This window comes from Nanorana parkeri, unplaced genomic scaffold (genome assembly GCF_000935625.1).
Source record: "Nanorana parkeri isolate BGI_ZX_2015 unplaced genomic scaffold, ASM93562v1 scaffold54, whole genome shotgun sequence".
Taxonomy (NCBI): domain Eukaryota; kingdom Metazoa; phylum Chordata; class Amphibia; order Anura; family Dicroglossidae; genus Nanorana; species Nanorana parkeri.
In genome coordinates, this window is record NW_017306322.1 from 2,867,222 (window position 1) to 2,881,331 (window position 14,110).

The 14,110-nt window shown below is 39.1% G+C and overlaps 1 protein-coding gene across 1 annotated transcript in view; it reads left to right on the forward strand.

Moving 5' to 3' along the window:
- KIAA1211 (KIAA1211 ortholog) overlaps positions 1–14,110 on the forward strand; it is an 88,932-nt gene that overhangs the window by 59,129 nt on the left and 15,693 nt on the right. Inside the window, exons 3-6 of the mRNA XM_018575648.1 lie at positions 3,174–3,309; positions 5,526–5,693; positions 9,849–9,914; positions 12,481–12,654. Of these exons, the coding sequence (XP_018431150.1) occupies positions 3,190–3,309; positions 5,526–5,693; positions 9,849–9,914; positions 12,481–12,654 (528 nt within the window). The 5' untranslated portion in view covers positions 3,174–3,189. The remainder of the gene's footprint in view (positions 1–3,173; positions 3,310–5,525; positions 5,694–9,848; positions 9,915–12,480; positions 12,655–14,110) is intronic.

Consider the following 14,110-nt stretch of genomic DNA (forward strand, 5'->3'; position numbering starts at 1 on the left):
GTGGCAAGCATGACATTTGCAGCCTATTCCTCTTCCGCTAGACTTAACGAGCAATAACCCTTGCAGTGCATGGGGGCGCTATGCAAGGATTTTCTTTGTCATTCCTGAAGTTCAGCTTTAGGATGTTAAAGTCAGAATTCAGAACTCTCTTCCAGTGCTCCTTGTCACATTAAAAATTAGAAGGCTGGATGGCTGCTGAGTCACTGCTAGGATGGGGGAGCAGTGTAAGCTGAGCTGCTGAAAGCTAAGATTCTTCTGCTGTAAATTTTGATGAATTACTCCACAGTGCCTTCTGCTACAGAGGTTAGTGAAGCCTTGTTTGAGAGCTCATTAATTGCTTGATAAGAATGTGTACATATTTAAATGTCTGCAGGCTGGCCACTGTTGCGCTGTAAGGTGCACTAACCTGTTATCTCTCCTTCGGCTACTTTATGTTCTCTGCCAATCAGAGGACAGTGCACAGGCATTCTGGTTGACCCAAGTGCCTGAAGGAAAAGTTGCAGGCATGGTTTCTAATTGGCTTTTTACTTTGTTTATTTCACTTATCCATTGACTATGATTGAATATGTTAGAAATACAGATAAATCACATTTGTGTACCACCCAGAGCAAGCTCTTCAGTTTCTATGGCAGATTAACAGTCTGCTACTTCATCTCCATCTGCATGTGCAGTGTAGAGGTCACCCCTATACAGGTTTTACGGTTCTGCCCTTTTTTCATTTTCATCTTTTGTTTCTAGTTCCAAATCTTCGCCACGTTCTTTTTTTATTGTGGTTTCATCATAGTATGATGTTATTATGCTGAATGTTAAAAATGAGTTCCCCCTTAAATCTAGCTTTTTCACATGAGCGATCGGAAATCTATCCTCTAGCGGTATTAGATGCGGGTCACCAAAAATCTGCCATGTTACATCTGAGTAAAGTAGGTCTTTAGTAAAGCGTGAATAATTGTGATGTTTTGCTCATATGCTGTACTTCCTGTACTATGCTGTAACTTATATGTTAATGCAGTACTAGTTTAGCTGCCATGCTCTTTTACTGAGCCTGAAACATAGGACATTGCTAATCTTTACTATGTAATTCCCATTTTGTACTTATAGCCACAGGCTCTGAATGATTAATTATCTGTGGAGATGTGCTTATGATTGCTGAAACTTGTATTTGCAGAGCAGAGCTGGCATAGAAAGGCTTCTAAATAAGCAACTGTGGTGTTCTTTCTACATAAATGAGCCTTTGATTTCTTTTTTTAATAGATTTTGAACTAGTTCTTGTTTTTTTTTTAGTCAGAATTGCATTGCTGTTATGTAAATTAACTTTCTGTGTTGTCATGAGGAAAGGTGCAGTGTCACCATCCTTTTAGTAGTAATTAACGCTAAGGGAATATCTCACCAAAAAAAAACATTTTTGTTCTTGTATCTTAATGCAAACTTCTGGAAAAATCAGTCAGCCAATCACAGAAGCAAGAAGCGACATTTCTGGGGGAGTTCTGTACACCAAATGTGTAATGAACACTTCCAGGTCTCCATATTGCATTGCATTTTTTTTTGATGGATTTTAAACTTTACAGCAGCTATAGGTTTAAATGGAAATCTAATATTTAATAGCATTTACATTACAAATTGGGTTGTGCAACAATTATATATGCTACATTAATTTTGAGATTTGTTTTCATTATCCTTTAAGCCAACCAACTGAGTGTTCTTGGACTGTACTTCCTTGTGTCGGGGCAAGGAGTCTGGGAACATAATTATGTTATTCATGTTATCAGGAGATTTAAAAAAAAAAAACCAAACAAACAAAAAAAAAAAAAACTTGCAATGCATTAATACCTACCAAAGTAGAAATAACACCTACCCTGGATAAGTGTCCCAGCACCAGAATCTATGGTTCAACATACACTGCCTCACATACAGTGAGATGTATTCAGCTATGTAGGTGGAACATACAATGCAATGAGGGGCTGATGGTGCAAACAGCAAAATACACAGATGAAATTATATATATATTGTAACAAGGACACTCCACTGTAGCCAGGAGGTGCAAGTAAAATGCAATTTTATTATGGCAAACACAAAAAGTCTTTCCATCCACAGGGAAGATTCCACTGTTGCACAAGACAGTTTCTAGCAGCAACATAAAGGACAGTCTTTTAGTATCGCTCTGTAGCTTTTCACAGCTCCAAGAAACTCACACTGCTCACCCCTCGTGAGCCCTCAATTTGCTCTCTCAGCAGTGTGTACCACAGGTCCTAGGGTCACCGACCTTCCCGACCTCTCCCAGCCTTCCCTGACTGTCCAACGTGTCCAGCACGCACCTGAGTCTGTGTCCGTGTGCTTCCTGCACACACACACAACTCCAACACAACTCTCTGAACTCTGGTCCAGACTCCTAATAAGGCTGCTCTCAGCCACCTGATCTAGCTATACTGGTCATTGGTAACACCTGGCCCCAGGAATGGAGATCTCATCCGGCACAGAGATCTCCAAAGCTCTTGATCCCAGCCACATTTAGGAAAACCTGGAAGGACCTGAAAAGCCAGGCTCTTCCTTATAACATTGTTTACATTCTGGAGCCTCTCAGCCCCTTTGGCTGAGAGTCCTGGGTGCCAATGTTGAGAGAAAATTGTTGCAATAACAAATGTTTAGGCATTCTCATGTTTATTTCTTTTGCTTGTATTGGTATGACACAAAAGAGTGGAGAACAAAAGCCACATCTGACACATTCCACGCAAAACTCCAAAAATGGACTGGACAAAATGGTTGGCACCCTCTGCCATTGTCTGTGATTGTACAATAAGGGAGCGACAGCAGGCTTTTGATGTAATCTGTCTGCTCCCTCCTGCCTTTTCCCAGTCAGCAGATGGGAATGCAGCACACATGATACCTGGTACTGCCCCTCCTTTACCCAGTATGAATGCTCCAGTACAGGGGATTACAATACACTGAAATCAAGATAGTTATGCCAGTTGCATGTGAAATACATTTAAAGATTTTTAAATAAATGCCTACCTGAATTCACTGTTGTATTTCTAATAGTTACCTGAAGTTCAGCTTTAAATATTTAAAATTATTATTTTATATAATGCAGTTTAGATTTAGTGGTCCTTTATAACCTTAATAATCTTGTTTGCTTGTATTTCTGCATTCTAAGAAGTGCCTTAACATTCTAATTTCAGGTTCCTTGCTAGTAGCATGGGAACAAGGGCATTTTCCCACGACAGTATCTTCATACCTGATGAACAAGCTGAAGATGACCAAGAAGCTCAGGCCTCATCGCAAGACTGTGTTGTAGGAAAAGTTAAATCTCTCCAGGTAAAGCAGATATCTAACCTTAAACTTTGTTTTTAATGTTGGATAAAGTTTATAAGTTTTGGAAACCTCCATCAGGTTTATATTGGTGTCTAAGATCCTGCTGGGTATTCATCCTGGTGACCACTATCACTGGGACAGAATGTGATGGAAAATCAAAACTATAACAGCTGTCACCATGACAGAAAAAGGGGGAAGAAAATGTCCAGTAGGGACATCTGTTCCGGTGAAAATTGTCTAACATGGGATTTCCCCTCCCCTTGGAGTGATTTCCTTTCACTTCCAGTTAAAGTAGAACTATGAGGTGAGTGCTTTTCACTCACCTCATAGTTCTAGCCGACCTGTGACAATGAGACTGTCACAGGTCGGCTCAGTAGATCGGGAGATGAGCGAACACATACCGGCGTTCGCTCACCTCTCGATCCTGTCACGGCTCTCTGGATTCCCCGCTCCGATCCGCCAGCGCTGACTGGCGGAACGGACGGGGGAGGGGGCGGGTACAGCTGGCTCTGCCTCTAGATAGACAGCTGTCAGTCACGCAGCTGGGCGGATCCCGGCACAATTGTCGGGATCCGCTTCAGCGTCTCAGTATACCGCGAGCAGCAGCTTGCGGTATACTGCGGCGTCTCAGTATATTGCGAGCTACAGCTTGCAGTATACTGAGCCTAGGGTGACGGGAGGATGCTAGTTTGTGTCCTCCCGTTACCCTAAATAGAACTATGGGGAAAAGCCTTAACCCCATAGTTGTCCTTTAAGTTTCCGAGAAAGGAAGCAAGCAGAGATCTACCCAATTGGACATTTAGAGCAAAAAAAAACCATAACAGAGGTTTTTACTTCATCCAAAATGCCAATGAACAAAGTGACTGATTTTGTAGCAGTGGACACCAACATGTTTACCGCACAAACCATATTCAACTAAAGCAAAGGGCAATGAGCCTTTCTAGATATGAAAAAAGCTCTCAGAATTCTACTTGGCTACACGAACAATCAAATGTACCACGCAGCAGTTATTCCGAGAGATAATTAGCTCATGCTGGTAGGCTGCTACATATAGCCTCAAAGGAAACCCAGATTAACATGTGAATTCCAAGCCACTAGGTGGGAACACTGAACAATGGCAACTGTTTTACAGCTATTGAGTCAAATATAACAAATGGCAGTGACTGACATTAAGTAATAAAGTTTAAAAATATTATTTGTGGGAGGCTGCTGGCTAATGTGAGCAATATCAAAGCAGTCAAATTTGGTTTGAAAATCATTATTTGGGGAAATCTTTTTATATAAACAGTTTTGTTCTGTATCCTTTTGAAGTATTAAAGTAGTAGTAAACCCTCAAACTTTTTTTTAATACTGAATCCAGATCAAACAAATATACATTGCGCAGCAAAGCATTGCTTTACATTTTTGCCCAAACACTTACAATCATCATGTTTCTGAACAGCTGCTTCCAAGTCTCTCACCTTAGCTTCCCTGAACTTCCTGTCTTGTACAAGATCACAAGGGGCAGTGCAGACTCCAGCAACTGTTCATCTACTAACTTGGAGAAGGGGGCCAGTGGGGATGGAAGTAGCTTGATTTGCTGTGTCTGTGTGTTTGTGGATACGGTTCGTGTACCCATCGCACTCAGAGCCGCTGCTCCAAAAATGGAGGGTGGGTGCAGCAGGTGTCAGCGGGTGGCTTCCGACAAAATATAAGTAAAGGATAGAGAACGGCACTCCAAAGCAAGTTCAGTACGTGTTTATTAACGTACTAGTTGCAAGTAGAACACTCTAAACAATGTTTCGGGGTCTCATAGGATCCCCTTCAAACACTTGTTTGCCTGATGTAGGGGATCCTGTGAGACCCCGAAATGTTGTTTAGAGTGTTCTACTTGCAACTAGTACATTAATAAACACGTACTGAACTTGCTTTGGAGTGCCGGTGTCTATCCTTTACTTATTTGTGTGTTTGTGGAGACACACACAGCTTACTAGCACACACAAGGGTGACTGCATAGCACTCTGCTTGAGAAAGGAGTCACTCTAAAACAGGATATCAGGGTCAGTACTCAGGGGACCAGCTGATTCTTCAGGAAACTAAAACTTTTAAATCCATTGTAAGTGATTTCATCAGCATTTGAAATAGCTTAAAATCATCTTGACTTTAATATCACTTTAACATCAGGAAAGATGTACAATTTTATCCCTACACAAAATGTTACCTTTGTTTATGTATTTCAGCAACAACTGGGCAAAAACATCCGTTTTGGACAACCGCCACCGATCAATGTTCCCGTGAAGAAAATACAAGATTTGGGATCAAGCATAGAGAAAATGGAAGAAACACACCTCAGCCCCATGGAGGCTTCAGGAGAATGTGACCCAGGCCTTATAACTGATGGAAACAGGGTAAGACTGAATCATCAGAATCATAGAAGATGAAAGGAGTGGTAATGCTGTGAGAAGTAGAATGAGAAGCATGCTAAAAATGAAACGAACAAACTAAGGTGACACTAAGCTCAGGAGTTAAATCTTAAAAATACATTCAAGTACCCTATTAAATTTTTTAAAATCTTTTTTTGTGTATCACTCAGCTGTAGATCCCCAAATCATCTCTGAATTCATGCTGACACTGTCCTTCCTTCTGGAGGGTGGCTACTATTGTTCCCCATGTGTGTGTTGTAAAGTAGCCACCGCTCCAAGCTCACTCCTCGTGATGGACTACAATCTCACTACAAATTAGTAAACTAAACTTGAGATTGTAGCCCATGGCAGGAGCTGGCTTGGAGCGGTGACTACTTCACAACACACACAGGGACCATGGGGAACATAAGTAACCACCCTCCAGAAGGAAGGACTAATAAAGTTGATCTGTTGTGATCAATGAACTAAGACTGAAATAAATGAATTACGTTGGGTCATTAAAATGGTGATGAAGTATAACAGACAAGCACCTCCAGACCAGCAGAGATTTCACACAGCAGCAGTAGTGGATTATAGTAGTGACAGCTGGACCACAGCCCACCAATAAATTATATTTTTTTAAAAACAGCATTACTATCATGACCTTAACGAGAGAAAAATAGGACAGAGTCAGAATCCCAAGGTAGACTATAACTGAAGGGTTAGTTCAATAAACCATTACCTTATTTAATATATCCAGGGATCCAAAGCAGCTTTCTAAAAATAACCAATTACCTCTCTCAACAGAGCTGCACTTAGCATATGTTTTAACCTAAAAATAAAAGAATATGAACACTGGATACCCAATGAGGACAATGACATAATTACTTTAATTGATTTATACTGCATTTGGTCACAGTGCCTGTGCATACAATAATGATGAGTCCTGTCATGTACTACATCAACATAACGTAAAGAAAATGTCTTGTACTTGGTGATGAAATTATTTGATTCAAATCACAATGATTCTATAATTAAAAATAGAAGAGTTTGTATGCCTTTTGCTATATAGTTACTGGATACTGATAAGTAGAGTGCATTCATTTGGACATCAAGTGCAAAATGTTTACTTAACATTTTGATAAGGTTATACAAGACCTATACTTTGTTTTCTCTTTCCCTGTACTTTGAGAGTTGTCATCTCAAAGACTCAGAAACAGGAAGGCATCTAATCTACATACCTGTTTAAATCAATGTATTTAGTGCCAGGATCCAATATTTCTTTGCTGTAGAGTACTCATGTAGTTCCTGGAGAAACAGATCACTAACTGCTGGAAGAAGGCAACCTCTCTATGAGTATAGCAACAGTGCAGAGAGCATATCTGCAGACTAGGACTGAGACCAAGGAAGCATCAGGAATCACTCTATACATGCATTCTGCCTGTCATAATTAACTGGCTGGAGTCATTGATGGGATGAAGAGGCTACCTGCTCCCAGTTTGCAACTTGCTTCTTTAGGAATCGTGCAATTGAGTATAGAAATTATTATTTATGGCTCCAGGCATTGAAAAAATTGAATCAAACAGGTATGTGGAACAGACTCTGTTCTTGTCGTTTTCAGTCCTACTCTGCAGTTACAATGCAGACTGCGGACATGTTGAGAGTAAACAATGCAATATGTACACTGGCGTGAGCCTTGTGATGGCAGCTCTCACAGTACCGGGAATACAATGAGGTAATAGGTTATATTTGCAAAGTTACCTGGTATAAGCCCACCTGACCCCCACTCCCTCCCTCAACTCACTAGATTTAGGCACTGCCTGGTGCTGATTGCTGCCAATAACATTTCAATCTATTGTTGCAGAGTACCCAAGCGCTTTAAAAAATAAATAAATAAAGAAACTACACTAAATAAATCCCATCCCACAGTACAGTGCAGGCACCATAATGTACTGTGAGTTATGAGGTGCTTTTAATGCAATTTTCATTTCAGATGCGGGGGTCTGGAGTGGTGACAGGTGTGATTTAAGGAGATGTAACATTAAAACATGACTAGTGCATTCTAGTAAATCAATTATTGAAGTCACTTTTTACCCAACTCAGCAGTAATGTTTACCCTTCACTATAGGTATGTCACTTGTCTGGTAGCCTCTAAACATGAATAGGCATGCGGTGTGATACCCAGTAAGCCAACCAATATTTGAAACGTACATGGTCCATGGACAGTGGCTTATAACATATGCATTGTGGTAATAAGTGAGTGAATTTTGAAGCTCATTTAGAAGAATGATTCATTTTGAAGCATAATATTAGATAGATTATTCTGAATACTGGATTCTATGACTATATGATTCCGAAAACTGTGTCACATATTGTGACAACCAATTTCAAACTAAAGGAACAGACCATCTGGATTAACGTTGGAATAATGAAAGAATCTTTGGGTATTTGTCAGCTCGTACTCTGGGTTTTATTAATACACGTTGCCTGCTGGTAATGAATTGAATTAATAGGATAATACTTTAGCTGTGCTTACTATAATAACACACTTATGTGACTGATTGGCTGGGATCTTCAATTACATTATTGGAATCTGTAAACTGTATTTTATACATGTTGGGCCCTGCGGCTATATATTTATTTTTAAGTGTTTTTTAAAATGTGATATTAAAAGTAAATTTTGAAGCACAGAAGGTAAAGCTATACATCATTTATGACAGAAATGTGCCACAATAAAGTTATGGATCTTTTTTTTTTAATGGCGGACCTCCAGGCAGTTATATAAAAGACATAAATGAATGCAGCTCAGTCAACATTAACACATCATTAGATGTATTTTTTAATTGCAACAATGTAAGTGCCTCAATTTGACTTGGAATCTTGCACTCACTGTACAGTAGAGCTTAGACTGGGAGAGAGAGAAGAACCACAAGGAGTCAGTCAGTTGTTCTGCAGTGTTCACATGTTAATAGAGAATAGAGAATGTGCTGATAGGAGGAGAGAGTCACAGGGAGTGATAGAGAGATGATCTCATCAGTGTGCTACTTCTCCTTTCAGTGTCCATTTACAGGCTGGGGTGGGATAAGACCTGAAAGCATTACTTAACTGCAGCAAAAAAGATCAGGTTGCCTGACAGGACAGGAGACCTGATCTTTTTTGCTGCAGTTAAGTAATGCTTTCAGATGCTTTCAGTAATGCTATGGAAGAGCTGTATACATCTTAAAACTGGATGGACAGAAATGCAAATCTTTTGGCAGTAAACCAGCTTTGGTATATCTATATAATCTCTGTATTTAGCTATTTGTGTTCAGCTTTAAAGGCTCAAACACATTTTTTGAATAGAATAGGAAGGGTGAAAACCTCTGCTAGGATTTTAATGCTGGCTGTGGCCCCAATAGGTTTCCACTTACTTTCTGTCTCGATGGCCCCTGGTGTGTTACAACATACAACATTCCTTATTACTTTTTTCTGCTATCAACTGTATATATTATATTAAAGTGGCTTCTCATAACAATAAATACATTAGAGATTGTCCACTGCATATGATTCTAATAATAAGTATCCTTACCAACTAAACAGACATTTACTTAAAGCGGACCTTTACCCATATCTTTAAAATAACAACAAACACACCTTTAGAAATGTTTAGTAATGACAATCTACAAACACATACTTCTAGATAATTGCAGGCTTTGTATTCTTTGCATACATTATTGCTCTTTTCTTTCCCAGTCTTCTGGCAGTGGTCAAGTTTACTAAGGGCAGGTTACTAGCTCTGCATTTACTTCCCGAAACTCTGGCACATGTGACTAGACATGTGACTAGGACATGTGACCATGTACGTCATCTCAGGGGAGGAAAATGCCTTTCCAGATGAGATTTCCCAGCAATGCTCTGCTGATGTAACCTTCCCAGGATGCAACTCTTTGGCACTTACATAATTTATGCCAGAACTGGACCAGGAAGTAGCTGAACTCTATTTGTAAGTAAATGAAAAACAAGTTTGTTTAACTCATGAATGTAAGATAATTTTATATCAGCACACAAAGCTGCATGCTGATGTGATTTTTAGTGAAAGGGGGTAAACGTCCGCTTTAAGAGTTCAGTTATCCACAATATTCCTATTATATTCTTAGTGATGATGGCTGTGTTTTTTTCTAGGCAAGATCCCTGAGCTCCCACAGCCCACGCAATGTTCCCGAACCAGAACATAAGCCAGAGGAAAAGGTAAATTTCCTTTCCTGACCTGTGCACATCAATTCACCATAACATTCTAAACATGAATATTCTGCTCCAAATGATACTTATTTCAAATGATTGCAAAATGAGCAAACAGTGTGGCTTGGCAGTGGGCAAATCAAATACAATTGTGAGGTGCATCATTTGAGGGATCCAAAAGGGGGAAGAAAAGAGGACCTGATTTCACTATAGAGATCTTTAGTTATACTCCATTTAGAATATTGTGTCCAGTTCTGGAGAACTAACAAAATGATATTGATAAGATAGAACTAGTCCTGAGACTGACTTTAAAAATGGATGAGGGTCTGAGGGATAAAGCATATGAGGAGAGATTGCGGGCAATGAATATGTACAGTCTTCAGGAAAGGAGATATGGGGGAACATGATTGAAACCTTTACATACATTAAGGAGATGAATAAAGTTCAGGAGGGCAGTATTCCCAAAATGGAGCTAAGATCAAGAACAAGAAAGTTCCAAGCTAACCTTAAAAGTATTTTACCAAAAGAGTACTTGATACTTGGAACAGACTTGCAGCAGTGGTAACAGTAAGTAAATCTAAACATGCGGGCCATAAAAATAGACAAACGTGTTAAAAAATAGAAAACAAACAAAGAAAATCAAAAAGGAGCTAAGTCAATGGACCACTTGTTCTTTTTCTGCTGTCACTCTTCTATGTTTCTATGAGGCTCAAAGCTATTCAGCTGAACATGGGAAAGTGAGTTCAATATGCAAACAATACCGTGAAGGTAAACTATAACCATTTTGGGTTTATTTTATTTTTTATCTTTAAAGCTGAAATCTGGGAACATAGAAATCGACGCTTGTAGTGGGGCTCCTCCCGCAATGCAAGGGTTAAATGCTTGTTTTTGTCTAGGGGTAACAATAAAAGCAGTTATTATTGCTTTCTTTTTTGCTCCCCTGGCAGCTGTTCAAAAATGCTGTAAAATAAAAATAATTATAATAATAATTTTTCATAGGCACCTATAGAGCTGAGAGACTCTGATATTCTTGTCATACAAGTAGCAATTAAAAAACGGTTCTGCTTATCCTATATATATATATATATATATGTATTTTTAATGTTCTTTTTAATAAAGGAAACGTTGATTCACAGTTAATATAAGAACGTAGAAGATCTTATTTTGTGTAGTTAAAATAAGGTTGAATTGGTAAAATCATTTGATGGTCAAACAGTGTTTAATCATCATGGGGGTTTATAGTAACATTTGCCATGTTCCCCAAGGCAAGTATTCGCTGCTCGTGATATAGAATAAAGGAGACGAGGTCATCCGGCTCCTTAGTGAACCACTTCCAAATGTAAATTCACATCAGGAATAGGTGTGTTTTCACTTCAGTAAAAATGTACATGACAGTCATAAAACTCAGAGTTAGTAAAATGTAATGGACCAAGTTGAAGTTGATTGATTGGTCAATATAGTAAACCTTTGCTAGGGTTGCACCTGGCTGGCATTGCCGCTACATGGGACTATTGAGATGTGATGACAGGCACCATTCATTCATTACCATATAGATAAATGCAGGATAAATGAACATGCTGACGTACATCTATTGCATCAGAAATAAGATATGTGTCTGCAGAAATACCTCCAATTTCTCTTGCACAAATACTGTGACATATCTAAAGATTTGGCAGTTTTATGTTTATAGGTGAAAGTTATTTTGGAAGAAGGAATCAAGGGTACAGTAACAAGTCCTCATAAATCAGTACTCAATATGTATACTAGAATGCCCAGACTCCAGACATAATATAAATAAAATGTAAATCCATTGTACTTGTAATATTCTAAATACACAGGTGATGCAGAATCAGGTACAACAGACCAAGTTTGATAAATGCTTACCTAAACATTTCAGGAGTACCTTTGTGCTCATTCTCCCCATCATTCTAATGCTGCAAAATGTGTGTAGGAAGTCCTCCAGCAATGTAGGATGTTGTTACTGGTGTTCTGCTCCATTAATAGCTCTTGAGTTCCCCTTCATAGGTCTGCTGCAAGCTTTAACTCGTTATAAATTAGGTTTAGTGATGCTTACACACAATGTCAGATCTTTTATGTTATGCAGCATAAAGGGTTGTGCCATGGGCAGCAGTTATTATTATTGTTATTATTATACAGGATTATATAGCGCCAACAGTTTGCTCAGCGCTTTACAATATAAGGAAGACATTACAATCACAATACAATTCAAGACAAGATGGTAAGGAGGGTCCTGCCCATGAGGGCTTACAATCTAAAAAATTGTAAGCTCTGAAAATCAGCTCCTCACACTGATAAATTATTCTTCTAAGGGATTGTGTTACTTTTTCTAAAACCAAGACGACCAGCTTAAAATCCTCCAGCAGCCACAGAGCAGATTCCAGTCAGGTGATAAGAGAAAGTTAAAGGGAAAAAGGACCCCCACCTTTGGGAACAACCCACCAATTCAAAGAGGTTTTCAGGTTTTATTGGAAATGGAAAACCCTTTCTTTTCAAGCTGTCTTCTATTTCTTCAGCTTTAATTACATTTGATCTGTTTCCCTTTTTTGGTGTACAGGCAACTCCTGTGAAAACTTCACGGCCAAAGCGGCCTTCAGGCACAATTGATTCTATAAATCTGGATGCCGTTCCTCAGTCTGTTGCTCGACTAGATAACAGTGCTGCTAAACACAAACTTTCCGTCAAGCCAAAAAACCAGAGAGTGTCAAAGAAACACAGAGGCATGTCCCAGGTAGTGTATTTTTGTTCACTAGATTATTTGCTTGTTTTAGATATGCATAATATAATGTCAATACCGTATCATATTTTATTATACATTAGTAGATCATTTTGAAATTTTGTTGCATAGGAATTATTCAACTGCATCAGCTGGTTACTTGTACCAGTACATGTACTTACACAGAAAGGGTGAAGGCCTCCAACATTACCCTTTGAAAACAACTATTGCCTTTTAAAGGCTCTGAAGTCTGATTAGTCAGAAACAAGAGTTCTGTTAGAGAACCATTGTATTTTATTATTATTGTATTGCAATGCCAGATTTTATCATTAAATGAGGCTCAAAATAATACAAGGGTGAGTCAGAAATTACCCGCACTCTGGCTGTAGAATTTATTTTAATCAACTTTTAGAAAAGACAAATACATCATTTTTTTACATGGTCTCCTTGCTTTTCAATACACTTCAATACACACCACTGTCTTCACTTCTCCATCACAGGTGATGTCCAAACGCTTCTGTTTAAGCTCTTCCATGAGTTGTTTCAGTACCAATCTCACATGAAACCTAAGTCTGATGTGGATTATTTCATAGATAGAACTAGGGATGTTCAGATACCAGTTCAGATACCAGTTCAGATACCAGGGCCGATACTTTTCATGAAAACTACCAGGGTTGCCGAGGTTGCAGCTGGTACCTGGCTCTGGCACTCCACCACTGTCCTGAAATCATTAGTCTGTATTGTTTTAGAAAAACTGTCACATGACAATAAACAAAAATTTATCAGTGCATGTATCTGTGAAAAAATGGTATCGGTGCATCCCTTATATATATTTATAAAAAAAGAAATCATACATTAAAACAGGGATGCACAAATCCCAGGAGCCCCGTATGCTTCCTTAAAAATGACAGCTGCCTCCTAACTTTTGAATTTTTCTCTAGCCTAGTCTTGGAGCTGCAAAAGTATCTGTACATGTACTTGTCCTTGTACGGAGTATGGTACTTGGTATCTGAACATCCCTAGGCAGGGCCATGGCTGATTGGAAATGATTTGCCACATAATCCACTGTCACTTGTCTATTAGACAGAATCATTTCACATGTATGCTCAATGTTGTCAACAACTGTGGCTGGGCGTCCGGCTCCTCCTTGATGGCTAACACTTGTGCGACCTTCCTTGAACTCCTCTATCTATTCATACACACTTCTTTGTGGCAAAACACTTTATCCATACTACGCAAAGCCTTCAATAAATAACGGCACCAGGCACACCCTCAGATCACAAAAAATGAATCATTGCACACTGCTCTTCTTTTGTGCAAATCACAAGCAGAGCATCCATTTTTTCTTGCCCCGCAGTTACAAGTGAACTGATGTAACATGTTCATACCTGCCCAGCAGTGACTGGGGAGACAGCAGCCTTGAACGGAAAGCGCTGATAAATCTGTGCGGCCAACAGAAGTTTTAATATAA